This window comes from Rhopalosiphum padi, chromosome 1 (assembly GCF_020882245.1).
Source record: "Rhopalosiphum padi isolate XX-2018 chromosome 1, ASM2088224v1, whole genome shotgun sequence".
In the NCBI taxonomy this organism is placed as follows: domain Eukaryota; kingdom Metazoa; phylum Arthropoda; class Insecta; order Hemiptera; family Aphididae; genus Rhopalosiphum; species Rhopalosiphum padi.
In genome coordinates, this window is record NC_083597.1 from 42,290,394 (window position 1) to 42,312,254 (window position 21,861).

The window sequence follows — 21,861 nt, forward strand, 5'->3', positions numbered from 1 at the left end:
CGGTGCTATGTTACTTTTAAATGTACAGCGACGTTAGCTGGTTTTGATGTCATTCAATTAAAATCTCGCTCGCATTTTAATCACGTTATGAATAGCGCGTCAAATTTAAATATAATTGATATTGCCATATGATACTTTACATTTGTGTTGTTTTTTTTTTCTGTAAAACGTATATAAATTTATATAAATTAACTAGATATTTTCACAGACAATGCCATCACTATTATGCATAATATTATATTTTCCTTTTCAAACAACATACGGGATGTGAATTATATTTTTTTTTTACCATTTAAAGGGTGTTTTGAAAACACAATGTTCTTATTTTCAAACTAGAATCCTCCTTTTCTACTGTAAACTATTTAGCAGATTTTTTAAAAACACCAAATTCAATATTAAACATCAATTTTATATTTTTGTAAAATTATCTTTACGATTTATTTTACTTAATATAAACATTTTAATAACTGAAAAACTGAAAAACTACTGGTTCATATTTTGAATTTAGTACTTCGACAATTTAAAATAAAATTGTCCTTTGAATAATTTAAAGTAAAAAATAGGATTCTCGTTTATAAACACGAAACTTGTATCAATATAGGACACTATGTACAAAAAATGTCAAGAACTTTTAAATATGGTCTTTCAGTATACTTAAAAATTCTAAAAATCTATGTTTGAATAAATGCATTATTAAATAAAAAAAATTGATGATATGCTTGGTAAATTACCCTACGTACAAAAATAAAATTTCGTTCACGTTTAAAATACATATTACAGATCATAAATCTCTAGTTTAAAATTCTTTTTTTTAATATTGAATTTTTCTAAAAAATATTCTTATTTATAATATGAAATTATTAATGTATTCTGTAAGATTATTCAAACAAGTAAAAATTTATAAAATAATAAAAATAAAAATAAAATTTTTTAATTTCAACTATGTAAAACAAACATATATTTCCAAAATAGTTAATACTCTTCGAGACAATAAGCATTTATTACATTTAAAAGAATTCCATCGTATAATATCATGTTCCAGAAATACTTTAAAATATAATCCTTGAAGTCTGTGATATTATTAATTGCTGTTGAAATCATAATGTAGAAAGTTTAATAAAAAAAACAAGTGTTTAAAACATTTTTATTACCGAGTTCGTTATCACACGATAAGTGTAAAAATCGTGATATAGAACTAAACCAACAGCTATACCAACCGTTATTAAAGGATTAATAATACTGAATGTTATACCCGTATAATACCTATAAATTATTTGATTGTTTGTATTGCATTATTTATTTAGATACAAGACTTATATAAATTATTATTCGTTACTTAAAATATTAAAATATTAAATAAAATTGAAATAAATATTATACGTACAATTATTATAAACGTGATGAAATATTTTAACAGACACGCATAATATATGTATTATTTACCATACGGATATTATTACGATAAACGGCCAAACAAGTAATAGGATATTTAATATAATATTTTTTTACACATAAATACATAGCATAAACATACTCGTGGAATAAAGTATAAAACTTGGCTCAATGTACCGAGTTCACTTGGTAATTTTGTAGGACGATCAGAAAAAAATGTTTGATAAATGCGAGTGTGCGAATATACAGAGAGATAACCAAGCATGCTCACCCCTTTTTATTTTTAATAATTCATTTATTTTAATTATGATTTTAGAATTTATAATTATACCCTAAAAATATGTTTTTAAATACTATTCAGATTAACCTAAAATGTAATGATTGTTCTGCAGCGGTACAAACTTATTATTTTTTTTTTTGTACAAGAACCATTTATTCAAATGAATATTGGTAGTTTTTAGTTGATAACATTTATAATTTAAGAACAATAATGCTTAATAATAATAGATTTAAAAAAATATTGAATTTATATAGTTTTAAAATGTTTACAAAATACATTATTTTTATAAATTAATATTAATAGATTTTGAAATTATTATAACCCTTTTTTATCTTCTAAACCTATTATCATGAAAATTATTATTTGAATATCAATTTATATATTATCTAAACATTCTCGATAAAAACATAAATTAAATAATGCAGGTTCTTATCTAGAAAAAAAATAATATTTTATTTTCACAGTACAATTCATAAAAGGTATAAAAGTTTAAGTATTTAAAGTATTGTCCTTAAGTATACTTAAGAATACAAAAAATTGGAATGTGGATAAGCTCATTATTAAAAATTAAATATGGGGATGAACATCCTTGTGAATCGCTCTGTATATTAACCCTACTCCAATAGTTGGCTGATTGCCTAACGGTTGTAACTGTACAGTGGTCGGATAACAATTTATAGGTACCTGTTTTTGTCTTCTTATTTCTTTTTGCTTTTTTATTCCTTGTTTGTGGCTGTGGGCACACTTTAATATATTTATTAAAATATGTATATGTACAAGTGAACACAAAGAAAGATACATTGCTCAGCTTAAAAGTTGATGAAAATGTTTATCTAATGACCAACGGTGAATCATTTGAATACTTAATGAACAACAGAAATATCGTGTAATTTGTTTCGACTTTGTAAGTTTGATTATTCAAATTAGAATTTTGCCCCCTTTTTATGAATTATTATTCCATCCACAATTCCACCGATTTAACCTTTTCATTACGAAAACATCTAAACGCCAAAAACTTTAAAAGCATCAATCATGCGTTGATTTATGTCGTTGGGTATTTGAATTTGTAACCGTGTAGTGCAGGGATCACAAATTAATATTTTTGAAGGGTCACATTAGAGATCTGAAAATTTTTCACGGGCCATCAAAATTAAGTGCATATTTTTAACATATAATAGGACAATAGGTATTATTTTAAAATTGGATGCAATTAGAATATTAGAAATATTGTTGTAATATTTGTTATTTATTCTTTGTCCGCCGGCCGGATAACATTTGTTCGCGGACCGCCATTTTGTGACCCTTGGTGTAGTGTATATATATATAATGACTAAAGACTTAAATCATAATACGATTGGATAAAATAAAAGTCTATAACCGTCAGTTATTCTAGTAAGTCATAATAACTATGAATATGTAAAAAGTGGTTAGCTTTTTTGCTATACAAAGGGAGTCGAGTGTCGTTTTAGTGTTGTTATCGAGTAGATAATTGTATTGTATTTGAATTCAATAATAAATCATTGCATAATATGTTAAAGTTAAACGATTCTGAGTAAATATTGTCTATCAGCTTATATTATTAAGTATATTTTATCATATATATTATTATATTATATATATATATATATTGCTATTATAGTAATTATTATTATACAATATGTTCAAACCATAAATATGCGATAGCTTGAAATTCATCTACACGTATTTTAAAAATAGCATTACATATGATAAAATATAATAATAAACTTTAAGTCTTAAGTCCCCACAAATATTTTTGAAGTACAATAAAATAAATAAAATCTTTATTCTTTGTTTAAATATCCAATTTTACATAAATTTGATCTTTAAAAAAATAAAATACTATAATTATACATTTTTTAGATGTACATACAAGAAAACTTATTGTATTATATTTTCAAATATTGGTTAAAAAAATTGACTACTAATTTTAGCTACAAAATAATTTACAATTTTTATGATTTTGACAAAATTTTAACTTAAATGCTTATAAAAAAAAAAATTAAGTTAGCATTGGTTTTTTAAATTGGTATATGAAAATCTTATAAAAAAACCTTGTATTAAATTGTACAGCTTTTATATCCAAAAACAAAAATTGTAACATACATAAATAAAAAACTTGCTTAGCGAAAAATTCGGTTTTTTTCTTATTTTTTTATTTATCCTGGTTATTTTGTTAAATAAGAACTAAAAGTTACATACCCGTTTCGCAGTGTATCAACTAAATCAAATTTCCTAATATAAATCACCCTCAAAGATAATTTTTTTCTACTATAAAAAGTGTCTTCGGCCCCTCCAAAAAAAATAGTAATAAGTATCATTGTAAGATAAATACATTCATCGCTCCGCTCAGGATCTAAAAAAAAAGTATATAAATAGATATTAGGTACATTAATATATACTTAACATGCTTTGTGCTTAGTGCTCAGAAAACTTGAAATAATAACTTCCATGTATACTGAATAAAGGTACATATTTTTTTAAATATTCTCTGAATACTATGTAATATATTAATCATTAATCATAAAAGTTATTACGATAGCATATAAAACTATACTTTGATATTTTTTTATTGGTAAAATTATTTGTGTATATAATTATGTCAATAACAAACAACAATACTATATAAATACTATGATAAATTAGCTATATTAAAATATTAACTAATGCTTTGATGAGAATAATTTTCTGAAAGAGACGATTTATCGTTTTGTATTTAAATACGTATGCCGTATATTGTATAATTTTACTATCTCAAAGTAGTCCGCCCGAATAACTGTATGTCATCGGACAGGTTTTTAAATTGAACGTTTCATGGCCATTCAAATCATTTCCTACATTTTCTATAATTATCTTTGAATTTAGTTATCGGTTTATAAACAATTTTTAGATCCATAACATTTTATATTAGATTATAGATTATAGTTTAATTGAATTTTTAATAATTTTTATTTAATTAAAAATTAAAATCTTAGCGATGCAATAATAAAATTTATCAAGAGCACTTTTTTTTTTTTAATTGTTGTTACCTAGTATTGTAATTTAAAATAATTTTATAAACACATACACACAGTGTTATTTTTATGTATACATAGAAAACCAAATATTTCTTGTGGGGTTTAAAGGTTAATGTACCATGTGCATAATAACAACTGTTTATAATTCTCCTCTTTATTTTTTAAAGAACAAAAAATTAAGAATTTTAAACACATCACTACATCAATAAAAAGGTCAAAAAACTACCTATTAGTTATAATTATAAGGTGAAAAAACCAACTAAAATAAAAATGTATCTTCATGGTTGAATTATAAATTCTATCAAAATTCAAAAGTGATATTGAATTTCAGAAATATGACTTACGAGACAACTTAAATTTTCCACATGCATGTAATGATCACTTAAGCAAAGTTGAGACTGAGTACATTTTCCACCAATTGTTCCTCGGAATTCGTAGCCGTGGTTAATAATGTTTCGTAGAGCGTGGAGCATATTAAATCGCATTAATGTACAATGTGATATTTGACAGCACAAGCATAAATTAATTCATGTTATGTACCTGCACATATAAGTCTAGAGATTTAATATACATATTTTAATGTCTTTCGGCACTATTCAAATCGGCATTAATTACATTATTTTGCGATTGAATCCGATAATAATTTTAACGGATAACTTATAAGGAGATGTTTCAAACTGTCGTTATTCTAAAAATAATTGCTCACAAAAATTAATTCCCGTGCTGGAAAAGTGAAACTATTATAAAAATATTTGAAGCCATATGAACTATGCTATATAGATATATTATTTTTAAAATCACCCAACCAATAAAGTGACATAACAATTTATTTAAAACTAGCTGATTTCAACAAAATATGTTTATTTTTGTGGTTGTTAAATAACTCATTTTTGACACCTTAACTAACTTAAAATGCTGACAAACGCTATTTTTTTTTTTGCTGAAATATTAATTTTTAGTTTTCTCAAAAAAAAAAAAAATTAATTAAATCTAAATTAAATTGTTGGTAAAATATATAAAAATTTAAAATCATAATATCATAACACATCTTTATGTTGTAAACTTTATTACCACCAATTTGCAATATTAATTATCTAATAACAAAATTATAATAGGTAATAAAAAATATTTATTAATGATACTACAAATTTCCCATAGTAGCTATAGGGGTTATAAAGGCATTAAAACAAAATATATTTTAAATTTTTACTATTTTTTATAAAATAATAACAATTAATAATTGTGTTTAAATAAATTATTATTCAAAAACGTTGTTAGATTCTGAACCTAAAAATTACTAACATGGAGATACAACTTACACATTTACAAAACTGGTTTTGATTTATTTCTGTAATATATAATAATTAATAAATAATAAATAATAATAGCGTCTATTGCACTATACTGTACCTTAATAATTAATGAATACACCTATATTCATGATTTTTATTTGCCAGTACCGTTAAACCTAATTACTTAAATACGTAATATTTCGTTACAAACTTGTTAAATGCCTTAAAATAATATTACTCAGTATACATTGCAATTGTAACAGTTTGTTGTTACTTGTTCATATATTGGTTTAGATGAAATCTGCCTCGTGATTTTTGAAATTACAAGTAAACCTTTAATTAATTTTTAAACATAAAGTATATGTTAGAAAGTTTACAAATTGAATAACTTTTTCGCTCCACCTATCCAATTTCCCGAGTTCAAGTAGCGACTTTCAACAGACGTAACTGAATCTTGCTTTATTGCGAGCGGCCTGTGATAAGTTTTGTTGGCAATGTTTTTTGTTTTCTGGTTAAGATATAATAAAGGTAACAACATTTTATCTCACGAGCTGTGTACAATTCGTCATTTAAACCACAATGGGAATTTCGTGTATTCGAAAATTAGGAGGTATAGGTATCTACATATTTTTTATGCTAATGCATTAATACTACAACTATTTTATACATGTGGTCCAAAATTTAATCAAACGATACATTTTCAGATTCATAGTAAACTGTATATTTCGATCACACGATATCCCACTTATGACTATTTTTAAACGATTTTTCCCTCAAGTGCACTTATTTATTATGGTACATATTATCGAACAGGGACAAAGTGACGCAGCTGTTTAAACGATGCCGTTTAAGCACGAACTATATAAATTCAATTCTTTTACTTTCACATAAACCTATGAGCTATGACAATAATATAACAGTATATATATATATAATTATATAACATTATATTTTATAATCATACATTTTATTCAAATATGCTTTTATGCTATATTTCTACAAAATATAATAATTAAAAATTCAATAGTTACTATATAGAAATATTTTGAGAAAAATGACAAATTTCCAATTTATTCAATTACCAGATCATTTATTTACATCACTAATTAGAATTAATGTCAATGCTTCAATCATTTTGACTAAGATTAAAAAATTAGCATCATTTCAATAATATGATACAATCCCTAAGCTAATATTGTTTTTGTGAAATTTTGTGATTTTTAGAAGCTTAGCTTAAAGCTTTAAATATTTATGTACGGTAACTATTTTAAATTATTATATTTTGTAGCAAAGTTTTGAATTTATGTATATTTGAATAAAATGTAGTTACAAACTATAACTGTATACAACGATTCTGATATATATATATATATTATTGTTACTATATAATGAATTCGTATTTCAAACTCTAAACTCTTTGGCTCTTACACGAAAATGTTCAGGATGACCATTATTTTCTTAAATGATATATTCAACTAAAATAAAAAAACAATATTTATTAATTAAAATGAAACATTATGCTTAAACGTTACGCATAACGAATGTATATTTCACTTGTAAATGTATAAATATACGGCAAGAAGCAATCGTGGTATACAAATATGTCCTAATACTGAAACAATATTAGGTGTAATCATTTACAGTAATTTATGTATAATATAAAATTCGACTTTTATTTAGGTGACTATATTTAAAAATACACAAACAAAACTTATAATAATTATTATATTAAAACAAATTAAAAAAAAAAAAAAAAAAAAATACTTTATACAATTAAAGTATGAAAACTAAGACATGTGACTGCTTTTGTAAATTGATAATGAGATAAGATAAAGTGATGTTGACATTATTTTTCTCCTAAGTATATTCGGCAATTACAATTAAAAGCTTTTCGACATCAAATATGAATAATGATGTTCATTATTTGTACTAAACCAACAGACTGTGGCCTGTGTAGCAAAGATTATTCTGATTCTGATGTATTGGATGAGTGATACATATTAACTGAATAAATTAGGTCAAAATCAATAAAATTGTTAACACTATTTGTTAGTATAAAATGAGATAATACATTATACACAAATTATGATATCTTTATCGCAAGTATACAACGAAACTCATCGTGGTATTTGACGTTTATCGCGATCAACAACCAGTCTACCCGACCCACTTTAAATATTTTTGAAACATTACTTAATTTTATAATAATTTTCTATTCACTTAATATTCATAAAATTATACAAATAAAACAAACTTTGCAGTAGTCTTAAAAATTATACCTATAACTTGTAGCATACAAAATATAAACATATTACATTATTACCTTCCATTTATTAAGTACATAATAATAAATATTATACCAATCTCGGGAATGTTTTTTGAACATGTTAGACTCATTCGAGGTTAGTTTCTGTAGGTCTACAATTTTTTTCTGGATCTTCAACCTCGTCACTCTTACAATTAGTAGGCTGAGTAAAAATTTTCCCAACAATAATGTTTCTTGTGCTCAATTCTACACTTGCCGTTGTTGTCTGATTGGCGGATGTCGTGTTTTCTGTTACCGTTTCTACACTAGCTATTGTCGTCGACTGTACCAAAGTAGTTTTCTCGACAGTCTTCGTGTAAACGGCGGTGGGCTTGGCTGTTTCTTCACCGAACGTTATCGTGGTGATGTTATTGGATTTTGACGTTTCCGCAGTGATATTCCCAGAAGACGTAACCGTAGTGGTATTCTTCGATGGAGACATGACCAAAGTGGTATTCTTCGATGGAGACATGACCAAAGTGGTATTATTCGCGATGGATGCCATCGTCGTGGATTTTACTTCGACGTCAATATGAGATATAGGAAAACTTATATTAGACACCTGTTTGGCACTGGGTTTGACCGGCCTCGACTGATTATCGGAAACGGGATTCAGGGGGACATTCTTTGCGTTCACCGAGGACACGACGACGACAATAGCAACAGCGGCCGAAATCGTGAGATTAAACAGAACTTTCATCGTGTTAAATGGTATTTATTGTACGCGATATTGAAATGTCTAGTAACGGACAATATTAAATAAAATGAATTTAAAACTTTTATATTCCCGTAAAATTATCATAACATCAGAAAGACGCCCAATAAACGTGCACACAACTGATGCAAATCGAATACTAACTTCGCGATATGACTAGTAGAACCTACGGCTTTGATATCCGGACAGCTAATTTTAACCTTGCATTAAAAATTGCCTCCCCCACTATTAAACGTGTATTTCCGCGATGAAATATTTAATCGTTTTAGGATTCCATTAAATACGCATCTCGTACACCACATCATTGGAATAATACCTACCTTTAAAATTAACAATGCAAAAAAAAAACATACGAGTTGGATTTTATTATGATGTTATGATAATTTGTTTAGTAATTTATGAATTGTTATGTTTTCATTAATTAATATAACCTAAAATGTTATATTAAAAGTAAAATAAAACATTTAAATTAGTATATCATTAGATATACTTAAATATATAAGCCGACAGACTGTTACCGTTCAGAATCGTTTTTACTGTTTTTAGTATACAATGATATATAATTGAATTCAAACATAACACATCCATTACAGTGACCCAATCGACAACTCGTGTTCAGCAGACTGACATCCACTTGTTTACCTTTCTCTTCATTAAAAGGATAACATCATTTTTGTTTATAAATAAATGATGATTAGATAATATTGTTGGATTATGAACCTAGAAATTACAAACACAAAAATACACCGTACAGAGTTACACAGCTGGTTTTGATTTATTACTGATAATATATTATAATAAACAAGAAACCATAATAATTACATCTATTGCCATGTACTGTATACCTACCTACTATTATGTCACATATGACTTATATTAATTTTTGCCTGTCTTCAACTGTTTATCGCAAAAGGATTCTGAGAGACCGACTTTGCGTTCACCAAAGACTCCACAACAACAATAGATATAACTACAACTATCGTGTTACAAGAGTATTTATTGTACGTAATAACAAATTGTCTAGTAACGTCAGAGACTTTAATATGTAATGTAATTAATTTGAAACTTTAATATGTGCGTAAAATTATCGGTACATCAGAAAAACGCCCAATAAACGTGCAGACTAAAGGTGCACTTAAATACTGTCTTCGAATCATAACTAGTTAAACATACCAGCTTTAGTATCCGGTTTGCTAATTTTAACATTGAAATGAAAATTACTTCACCCCACTATTAAGCGTGTATTCCCACAATGAAATACCTAACCGTTTTAGCAGTCCATTGAATACGTATCATTAAAATAATATTTATGACAAAATAAAACATATGATTTGATAATTTTATCATAGTATTATAATGTTGATTATTTCAGTGATGTTTTATAAATATATGAAATTTAATGTTTTCATTATAACCTAACCTAATTCTAATAATAAATTTAAATATTTTTTAGCAATATTAAAAAAATGTATCATGAAATCTATACTTAGTTATTTAAGCTGACAGTGTGTCACAGCTCAGGACCGTTTTTCGTATACAATAATATATCATTGAAATCAAATTTTAACACATTCGTTAAACCACTTGATATCAAATATGTGTTGTGTAGCCAATGAAACTCGTAACTTTAAGCTCTTCCCCATAGTTTTTTAATTTCTATCTATTTATGTTACATTATTATTATTTTTAAAATTACCAGAAAATATTGTAAGGTATTTCTCTGATTTTGTCTTCGTACCTTTTCCGTCAACAATAAATTGTCTTGTACTGAAAAAATTATTTATTTTAAATTAATTATACTTTATATAATACAATGATTTACTATATATTTAAAATAACATAAAAAATATACTTATAATTAATGATTTATGACCAAATTAGAAAATAATAATAATAATACCTTTTAATTATTTAGACTAATAAATATGTGTCTGCTATATGTGAGATATAATTATATAATACATAAAAAGTGTATACATTTATTAATAAATTATAAATATTATTCTAAACTCAAAGCTAATTAGAGGATAGATTAATCTAAAAATATTGGTTTACACTCTCCGGTTGAAATAAAATTACAGTTTATCCATCAGGACAAAAAGGATCTACAATAGTTGTTTTGTGTCATATAACGTACAGATGGCGCTCGCTACGATAGTGTTTTCTTTTGGTTGGCTCAGTTGTGGATGTCCGATTTTCAGTTATTGTTTCTACGCTGGCTGTTGTTGTGGCTTGCACCATGTCCGTTTGTTTGGAAAAAGTGTAGGCGGTGGTGTCATTTTCTGTTTCCTCGACGAACGTTTTCGCGCTGATATTGGACGTAGACGTTTCGGTAGTGGCGTTTGATGGTGACATGACCGAAGTGATATTCGTGGAGGCTTCGGTCGTGGAATTCGAGATATTTGATGAAATATGAGATATGAGTAAATTTATATCAGACGACTGTTTCACACTTGGTTCGGTCGGCCTCGACTGATTATCGGGATCCTGAGAGACAGGCTTTGCATTCACAGAATAAACGATAAAAAAAATGGCGACGACGGCCGAAATGTTGAGATTAAACCGAATTTTCATCGTGTATAAGCGTATTAATTATTGCACGTGATAATAAATTTAGTAATAACAGATGGGACTTGAATATGTAAAAAAATAAATGGAAAACTTAAATATACCCGTGAAATTATCGTTATACCAGAAAGACGCCCAATAAACGTGCACACTATAGAGATGCAAATTTGATGTACAACACAAATACATCAAATGTAATGTTTTCATTTTTACAAATTGTAGCTTTATAATAAAAATGCAGTGAGTTGCTACATTAGTTTGAATGTTTAGTATAATAATTTCATAGTAGAGTATATTATAATAAGTACTAGATTACTTGAAACGATAAATATTATTACTGTTGTACCTACTATTTTCACACAAGAATTAGCGTTTTTAGCGTTGATAATTTTCATTTATACGTACAATGACACCACCGCCTACACATCTTCCGAAAAAACTAACATAGTGCAGGCCACAACAATAGTTAACGTAGAAATGGTAAGCATAGGCCAGATAACTGAAAATGTTTATTCAACCACCACATCCGACCCGATAGATAGTGTTATAGACGAAATATTTCCTACTCATTTTACTTTTCCGGATGAATACACTAAAGATGTGTAACAACATTTCCTGATTTCTAACATTCAATGACTTCTAAACTTAAAATAATATTTAATATTATTTATTAAATAAATATTATATGTTTGTGTGGTATCTTGTATGTTACAATAATTATTAGAGATATAAACTTTTTTGAATTCGTTTCATTGATATGATTTTATGAATATTGAGAAAATAGTAAATTATTATAAAATTCAATTTTTAATTAAACTTAAGCGTGTTAAACACAGTTATATGTGAAATTAAATTTTTCATTTAATCAATTATTTGAAATGTTATACTATAATTATTACAGTGAGTTGTACGTCTGTTCAAAAATTATCTGGAAATATTAAATATTACATTTATTTTATAGTTCAGTAAAACGATTTTTAAAGGGCTATTATTATCCTTGATAACTTTATATTATTTTTCATAATTCAAAACTAATAGTTTCAATCATTTTGTTCTATCTTACCATGACATTATTCTAAATAATCATCTTCTTCATAATTTTCAGAAAAAAAAAATTGATTTTCTTTTGAAAATAATACGTTTGTATCGCCACAAAACATTCCTTAAACGGTGTAAAATATAAATAGATAACTAAAAATATGATTTTTAAGTCACCTTAAAATTTCTAAAAATCTTTGTTTGAATAAAAATATTATTAAAAGAATTAATGGTGTTCAGCATAGAGCATGCTTGTTTAATCACTCTGTATTTATGTGTATTACATACCTATATAATTTAACTGATAATTTTAACCTGAATGAAATTTTAGTAATATAATTTATTATGGACATATATAATATTTATACAGAATTATTCATTTAAAGGTAAAAAAAAATTGATCTTATGAAATTCTAATTTTGACACCTCTCGTACCCCCTTCTGAATTTGGCACCTAGTGCCGTCACACATGTCATCTCATCTAAAGCAAGCTCTGACCGCTCCAAAGTGCAAAGTAGATCTATTTTTATATCCAAAACTACCCAAAAAATTGAAAATCGACGTATTTTATCGACTACTTATCGTGTATACACCCACAGACAAAATATATCATTTTAATTTCAATACATTCATTGTACCTTTTATAATTTAAAAATACCTCTTTAGCTTTTTTTTTTATTAAAAGAACAAAATTTAGACATACAATAAATTTATAAATAATTCAAATTCTTGTCACAATAATTATATGATAACTTTAGTATTAAGCTTTATACTATATTATTTGATTGCATAATTGTATTTATAATATCACATAGTATAAAAAAACAGTGTGTATACGGTTATGGTATAAATATATATAAATGTACAATACCTTCAAATAAATCTACATTTTAATTTAATTTTGTATAATTAATAATATACGTAAAAGTTTTAAGGTTATCATGGTTATAAAAACAATTATTTGATTCGTGTAAAAATTCCCGTTTTTCCAATTATATTAAAAAGTTTATTAATTCCTTGGCATCTCTAAAGTACAATAACTAGATACAATTTTCTATCCAAAACCACCATCAAAGTCGAAAATTGAATCTTTTTTCGACGTTTATTGTGTACACAGACAAAAAAAAACATACATCTTTAAAAAGTTAAGACTATTAGAAATGTAAGTGCTTCCGTAAATCGATAGTTATATATTGTTTTTCTTCAAAAAATAATTATAAATACAATACACACATTACATTTTAATACATATTACTTATTTTCCTTTAATGTTAATTAAGAAAATTCAACATTGTATAATTATTAATTTTATATTTTAAGAAAACCAATTATTTTTATGATTTTGTTTTTAATTGCATTGGATCAATATACGCCCTATTATTATTATAACTATTATTGCTTCATTATTCTTATAGAGTAATTAAATAAAATGATTGTTTGAACATTTATAATGCATTAATACAATTTTTTTTTTAAATATTATGTAGACCAATTTTTTAAATAAACCTACTTTAGTAAAGCTGTTTTGGTAGAAATGAGTTTTAGTGGAAAAAAGGGAAAGGTACACTTTTGATGGAAATGTATTATACCTTACGCCACAATTCAACACAAGGAAATATCCAAATAATGTCTTATAATTTGATTAAATAAGCATTATTTATGCATCATTGAAGTATTATCTAGCTTTAAAAATATTTACGACAAAAAAATCATACGAGTAAGATTTTATTATGTTATTATGATTATTTTTTCAGTAATTTATATTTTGCTAATTTATAAATTAATTAATATAACCTTATGTTATACTAAAAGTAAAATAAAATACTATTAGTATATCATGAAATATACTTAATGATATAATTTGACAGACTGTAACCGCTCAGAATCGTTTTTAGTATAAAATGATATATAATTTAATTCAAACTTAACACATCCAATACAATGACCCTATCGACAAACTTATTTTTAGCAGACTGGCATCCACTTGTTTACCTTTCTTTTTATAAAATGATAACATTTTTTTTGTTTATAAATAAATTATGATTGAATAATAATGTTAGATCCTGAACCTAGAAATTACAAACACGAAAATACTCCGTACAGAGTTACAAAGGTGGTTTTGATTTATTATACTGATTATATATTATAATAATCAACAAACTATAATAATTACATTTTTTGTCATATACTGTATAGGTCTACCTACTATTATGTCACGTATGACTTATATATTAACACGTTTAACTTATCTGTTGAATCTACTTTGAACCTACCTATTTCTATAAATAATATTTCGTTTCAAAGATCTTGTAATAATATAATTATTGTCATTTTAAATATATTCGAAGTATCATTGAATGTCAAAATCATTTTCTATTTACCCAATATTCATACAATCATACCAATGATATAAATTTCTCCGTAGTCTTAAAAAAAATTACAACTATTACTTACGAGTATAACAGACAATACACACATAACACATATAAATAAAATATTTAATAAATTACATTTATTTTAAGTACTTTATAATAAATATTATTCCAATTTCGGGAATGGTTAAATTAATTATTAAATATTGGTACACATATTCCGTATGCATTTGGTATCTGGTCACTTGAACACTTTATACGATTCGGATTTATCATATATCTGGTTGTCAAAAGTCCACTTTCGGTTGTTGTCTGATTTGTGGATGTCTGGTTTTCGGTTACCGTTTCTAAGCTAGCTATTGTTGTTGCCTGCGCCATGTGTATTTCCTCGATAGGCGTAGAGGCAGTGGTGCCCTTTACTGTTTCCTCGATGAACGTTGTCTCAGTAATGTTATTAGATGTAGACGTTTTCGTAGTGATATTCCCAGGAGACGTGACCAAAGTGGTATTTACTGGAGACATTACCAATGAGGTATTCGCGATGGTATCGGTCGTGGACTTTACTACGGCGTTAATATGGGATATAGGAAAACTTGTATTAGACAACTGTTTGGCACTGGGTTTGCCCGTCCTCAAATGTTTATCGGCAACGGGATTCTCAGAGACATACCTTGCGTTCACCGAAGACACTACTATAGCTACAACTACCGAAATCGAGAAATTAAATCGAATTTTCATCGTGTTACAAGAGTATTTATTGTACGTGATAACAAATTGTCTAGTAACGTCCAAGACTATAATATGCGATATACTAAAATTGAAACTTCAATATGCGCGTAAAACTATCGTAATATCAGAAAGACACCCGATAAACGTGTACACTAAAGATGCACTCGAATACTGACTTCGAATCATAACTAGTTAAACATACCAGCTTTAGTATCCGGTTTGCTAATTTTAACATTGAATTGAAAATTACTTCACCCCACTACTAAACGTGTATTTCCACAATGAAATACCTAACTGTTTTAGCAGTCCATTAAATACGTATCACTAAAATAATATTTACGGCAAAATAAAACGTGTGATTTGATAATTTTATCATAGTATTATAATGTTGATTATTTCAGTGATGTTTTATAAATATATGAAATTTAATGTTTTCATTATAACCTAACCTAATTCTAATAATAAATTTAAATATTTTTTAGCAATATTAAAAAAATGTATCATGAAATCTATACTTAGTTATTTAAGCTGACAGTGTGTCACAGCTCAGGACCGTTTTTCGTATACAATAATATATCATTGAAATCAAATTTTAACACATTCGTTAAACCACTCGATATAAAATATACAGCAGTGTTTTTTTTTAATTTCCGCTGTAACGTGGTCGGTAGAACTTTCTTACGATATTAGTTATGCTGAGAAGGTATTCTATTCCTTATGAGTAAGTTTTCAGTAGCTGGAGATTAAAGCACTGTGTATTAGCTTTCTATCAATAATAAGACACGTTTTGTTTATAAATCTATAATTATTATCATATTTAAAATAATACTTCACTGTTTTGAAAGATGGTCGTTAATTATTGTACTGCTGAGTTTGTTCAGGTTGACAGTTAATGCCATGAGTTATTTGAATATATTAAGTCATAATTCGGAGGCATCAAAAAATGTTTAGTTTGTATATTTTATATTAGTCAATCACATAGTGTGTTTATTATATAATAAAATATAAATACATATAATATATAGTGTTTAACGAATGTGACACTACCTATATTTTTATTTATTTTATATTTTGTATGTTATTAGAATTATAAATATTATATTAAATGCGCATTCAGTGATATAAATGCATAAATATAAACTCATTTATATATAATATAAATATATTAATTAAAAAATATGTTATATCATAAAATTGAATTATTGAAATGTGTACATACTTAATTTGCAGTATTATTATAATAACAAATACCGAAAGTAATCCATTCTTAATGTGTATACTTTAACACATCATATTATACGTATAAATGAAAATTATCAACGCTAAAAACGCTAATTCTTGTGTGAAAATAGTAGGTACAACAGTAATAATAGTTATCGTTTCAAGTAATCTAGTACTTATTATAATATACACTACTATGAAATTATTATACGAAACATTCAAACTAATGTAGCAACTCACTGCATTTTTATTATAACGCTACAATTTGTAAAAATGAAAACATTACATTTGATGTATTTATGTTGTACATCAATCAACAAATCAACGTAAAATGAAAATCTTATGTTTTATTTGTCGTAGATAAAGGTACATATTATTCCATTGTTGCATATATGATGCGTGTTTAATGAGCAGCTAGAATGGTGAGATAATTATTTGTGAATACATGCGTTTGATAGTAGGGCGAAGTAATTTTCAATTCAAGGTTTAAATTAGCAGACTTTATATCAAAACTAGTATATTTCGCTAGTCTTTTTTTTATGTCAGTATTCAATTTGCATCTCTATAGTGTGCACGTTTATTGGGCGTCTTTCTGATAAAAAAAAAAAAAAACTATAAAACGATAATTAAACGATAATTTTACGGGCGTATTAAAGTTTTCCATCTATCATTTTACATATTTAAGTCCCGTCTGTTACTACTAAATTTATTATCACGTGCAATAATTAATACGCTTATACACGATGAAAATTCGGTTTAATCTCACAATGTCGGCCGTCGTCACCATTTCTTTTGTCGTTTATTCTGTGAATGCAAAGCCTGTCTCTCAGGATCCCGATAATCAGTCGAGGCCTACCGAACCAAGTATGAAACAGTCGTTTAATATAAATTTACCCATATTTATTCTCATATTGACACCATAGAAAATTCCAAGATCGACGGCACCGCGAATACCACTTTGATCATGTCACCATCGAACACCGCTACCGAAAAAACTACGTCCAGTACCGGCAGTAACAACGCGACGACATTTGCTGAGGATACAGACAATGACACCACCGCCTACACATCTTCCGAAAAAACTAACATAGTGCAGGCCACAACAATAGTTAACGTAGAAATGGTAAGCATAGGCCAGATAACTGAAAATGTTTATTCAACCACCACATCCGACCCGATAGATAGTGTTATAGACGAAATATTTCCTACTCATTTTACTTTTCCGGATGAATACACTAAAGATGTGTAACAACATTTCCTGATTTCTTACATTCAATGACTTCTAAACTTAAAATAATATTTAATATTATTTATTAAATAAATATTATATGTTTGTGTGGTATCTTGTATGTTACAATAATTATTAGAGATATAAACTTTTTTGAATTCGTTTCATTGATATGATTTTATGAATATTGAGAAAATAGTAAATTATTATAAAATTCAATTTTTAATTAAACTTAAACGTGTTAAACACAGTTATATGTGAAATTAAATTTTTCATTTAATCAATTATTTGAAATGTTATACTATAATTATTACAGTGAGTTGTACGTCTGTTCAAAAATTATCTGGAAATATTAAATATTACATTTATTTTATAGTTCAGGTAAACGATTTTTAAAGGACTATTATTATCCTTGATAACTTTATATTATTTTTCATAATTCAAAAACTAATAGTTACAATCATTTTGTTCTATCTTACCATGAGATTATTCTAAATAATCATCTTCTTCATAATTTTCAGAAAAAAAAAATTGATTTTCTTTTGAAAATAATATGTTTGTATCGCCACAAAACGTTCCTTAAACGGTGTAAAATATAAATAGATAACTAAAAATATGATTTTTAAGTCACCTTAAAATTTCTAAAAATCTTTGTTTGAATAAAAATATTATTAAAATTGAATCTTTTTTCGACGTTTATTGTTTACACAGACAAAAAAAACATACATCTTTAAAAAGTTAAAAGACTATTAGAAATGTAAGTGCTTCTGTAAATTGATAGTTATATATTGTTTTTCTTCAAAAAATAATTATAAATACAATACATACATTAAATTTTAATACATATTACTTATTTTGCTTTAATATTAATTAAGAAAATTCAACATTGTATAATTATTAATTTTATATTTTAAGAAAACCAATTATTTTTTTTGAATTTGTATTCGTACATGCATGCTCATTGTTATTATTATTATTGTTATTCCTTAATTATTCTTACAATATAATTATATAAAAATGATTGTATGAACATTTATAATACTATATATTGTTTTTCGATATTATGTGCATTTAGTTTTTAAATAAACTTACTTTATCCCATCTGTTAATTATATAAATATGGTTTTGGTAGAAACGTGTACCTATTAGTGGAAAACAGAATGGTAGACTTTTGGTGGAAATGTGTTATACTTTACGCCCAACATTCTACAAAGAAATATCTGACCATTTTAGCAGTTGATTAAATAAGCATCATGTACGCATTGTTGGTATATTATCTCCCTTTAAAAATATCTACGACAAAAAAAACATACACTTTGCATTTTATTACAATATTCAATTTGATTGGTTTATTCATGCACGTTTTTTAAATATACGAAATATAATGTTTTCATTCCAACAATTTGCAATATTATGATATAAACACAGTTAGTTTATACATCAGTTTAAAAAATATCTGAGTATAATATTTATTAGAGTAAATATGATATATATTTTAAGATTCTCTAAAATTACTTATAAAGTAATAATATTATTCCTAATATCTTTGTATATTTTGATAACTTAGAGACTACTCGTTCTAATATTTTTAACACATCATAACATCAGACATTCAAAAAAATACTCTGCTCATAATTTACAATAAAATTAATTTTTCGTTTAAATATTTTAAATAGAATATTTAAAACATTTTTCACCCTGAGGCAATTGCCTCTGTTACCCTTAAGATAGCTACGACGCTATTAAAAAATATTTTATGTTATATCTATATTGAATTGTCTGTTTTGATTTTATAAGTTATATTAATTACACTTTTGCATTTTATGGAATTACATAGTTTCACAAATGCAAGATTAGATGAATTTGATTGTTTAAAATATACATAATTCATATTATATAAATATAAAATTAATGCATAATATAAAATAAAACATTTTAAAATTTTAATCTAAGGAAAAAATTCCCTAAAATCATAAAAATGGTCAATCAAATTTGGGCTATCTATTCAATAAGAAACAAAACAGATTCGTGCCAAAACCTACGACGTGTAGCTACATCTAAAAAAATGCAATGTAAATTAAGATACCAACCTTAGTCATATCTAATCAAAGTACTATTGTTACTAATTTCAAAGTTGATATTTGATTCTAAATCATTTAGTGTATTCATCAAAATATTCGTTGTCAATTCACTTTCGTCTGTTTTACGTTCAGGTACACCATTATAACAATTATAGAGACTAACAACAAAACGCAAATTAAAAAATTTATCGTTCCGCATACAGTAATAATTTAATTTTTTTCAAATAAATTTCAGATGTAACGATTACAATTATTATCGAACAAAAGATTGTTAAAAAATTCTCACTAGGTACGATTACTGTGTACTGGTTTTGATAATCAGAAGCTTCTTAATTAATAAATCTTAATTAAAATACGTGTCTTATCTCTCAAGATTTTTTATCTAAATTATATCACACCAATCCTACTCTTATTATTAACAGTTGTATTTTCATATTACTAATCATTATATGAAATTCGTATCTCTGTTATTATTCTAAACTTAACACACTGCCTATCTAGTAACTATTATGTTGATTTTATTATTATTTTTGATCGGTGTTCACTGATCAAAGTCTACATTACCGTTTCGAATTCACCGTGATTGCATTAAGCCAGTGGTCGGCAATCGGCTGCCCACGCGGCTATTGTATAAATTATACGGTCTGCTTAAATTCTTGAATAACAATTTTATATATATATATGTTACGGTAAATGATGTAACACATGAAAATTACGTAATTAACCGGGAATTATCGTAAAAATATATACAAAATGGAGATTTTCGATATTTACCGGTTAATTGCGATATTCACCAAACAAATTGGTAAATGTTGTATATAATACTAAAATTTGACTATAACACAACTTTTATGTTTTTCTGCTGCACGGTTTTACATTAGGTAGATTTCTAGTATCTACTATCTATAAATATGTTTTTGCGCAAATCTATCAAAGAAAAACAGCTAACTCTTCGAGAGGCAGCTGGTTTGAGCAGTATTTCAGGCACTCAAGGGTACCAACGATGTCACTGCAAAACTAAATGTAAAAATAATAAATGTGCTTGTCGTTCTTCAGGTAAACTTTGTAATTCAAAATGTCGTGGATCATATTAATATGTGAAAATAAATAGTTAATTATATAATATGATATAAATACAACAATAACCATTTGTATAATTTTTTATCGTAAATTCCCGGTAATTGACATAAAAATCTACTCATATAAATTAAAAATGGATATTAACGATATTTACCGGTAAATTACGTAAATTATTATTTTTCGTCATTTACCGTAACAAATATATACATTATATTATTTTAAAATTCTAGACAGTAATTTTTTTATAGTAAATAATTTAAGAATATAAAATTTGTATTTTTGTCTGTCCGTGAACTCTTTTTAATTTGTTACGTGGCCCATGGGGTCCAAAAAGGTTGTCGATCACTGCATAAAGCCAATAGCATAAAGTCCATTCAGATAAATAATACTTTATCTTTATACTTCCAGCTAAAATAAGTGAGAAATGTATTCACTGTACAATGATATTATTTTATCCCGAATTTAATTTTTTAAGCACAAAAAAAATATCAAGTTTTGAAATCTATTTAAATATGTTAATCATGA

The 21,861-nt window shown here is 26.0% G+C and overlaps 2 protein-coding genes and 1 long non-coding RNA gene across 3 annotated transcripts; 1 reads left to right on the top strand and 2 right to left on the bottom strand.

Annotated features, from left to right (window-relative positions):
* Nucleotides 1–15,109: 15,109 nt before the first annotated feature.
* Nucleotides 15,110–16,018, bottom strand: LOC132923637 (uncharacterized). The gene has a single exon (XM_060987587.1). The coding sequence runs from the start codon at nucleotides 15,733–15,735 to the stop codon at nucleotides 15,190–15,192; it is 546 nt and encodes a 181-aa protein (XP_060843570.1). The 5' UTR covers nucleotides 15,736–16,018; the 3' UTR covers nucleotides 15,110–15,189.
* Nucleotides 16,019–17,076: 1,058 nt separating this feature from the next.
* LOC132923653 (uncharacterized) lies at nucleotides 17,077–19,236 on the top strand. The gene is made up of 2 exons (XM_060987588.1): nucleotides 17,077–17,811; nucleotides 17,871–19,236. Exons 1-2 carry the CDS (start codon nucleotides 17,691–17,693, stop codon nucleotides 18,194–18,196), a joined length of 447 nt encoding a protein of 148 aa, XP_060843571.1. The 5' UTR covers nucleotides 17,077–17,690; the 3' UTR covers nucleotides 18,197–19,236.
* Nucleotides 19,070–20,532, bottom strand: LOC132923669 (uncharacterized). The gene is made up of 2 exons (XR_009661238.1): nucleotides 20,266–20,532; nucleotides 19,070–19,468 (listed from the first exon to the last, which is right to left on the bottom strand). It is a non-coding gene; the product is annotated as an uncharacterized LOC132923669 (long non-coding RNA).
* Nucleotides 20,533–21,861: the final 1,329 nt, after the last annotated feature.

Bases quoted from the DNA above. Each gene is read 5' to 3' on its own strand.
- LOC132923653 (XM_060987588.1), top strand. From the start codon at position 17,691: ATGAAAATTCGGTTTAATCTCACAATGTCGGCCGTCGTCACCATTTCT. The intron at 17,812-17,870 runs GTATGAAACAGT...TTGACACCATAG, and splicing joins GTCGAGGCCTACCGAACCAA to AAAATTCCAAGATCGACGGC.
- LOC132923637 (XM_060987587.1), bottom strand. From the start codon at position 15,735: ATGAAAATTCGATTTAATTTCTCGATTTCGGTAGTTGTAGCTATAGTA.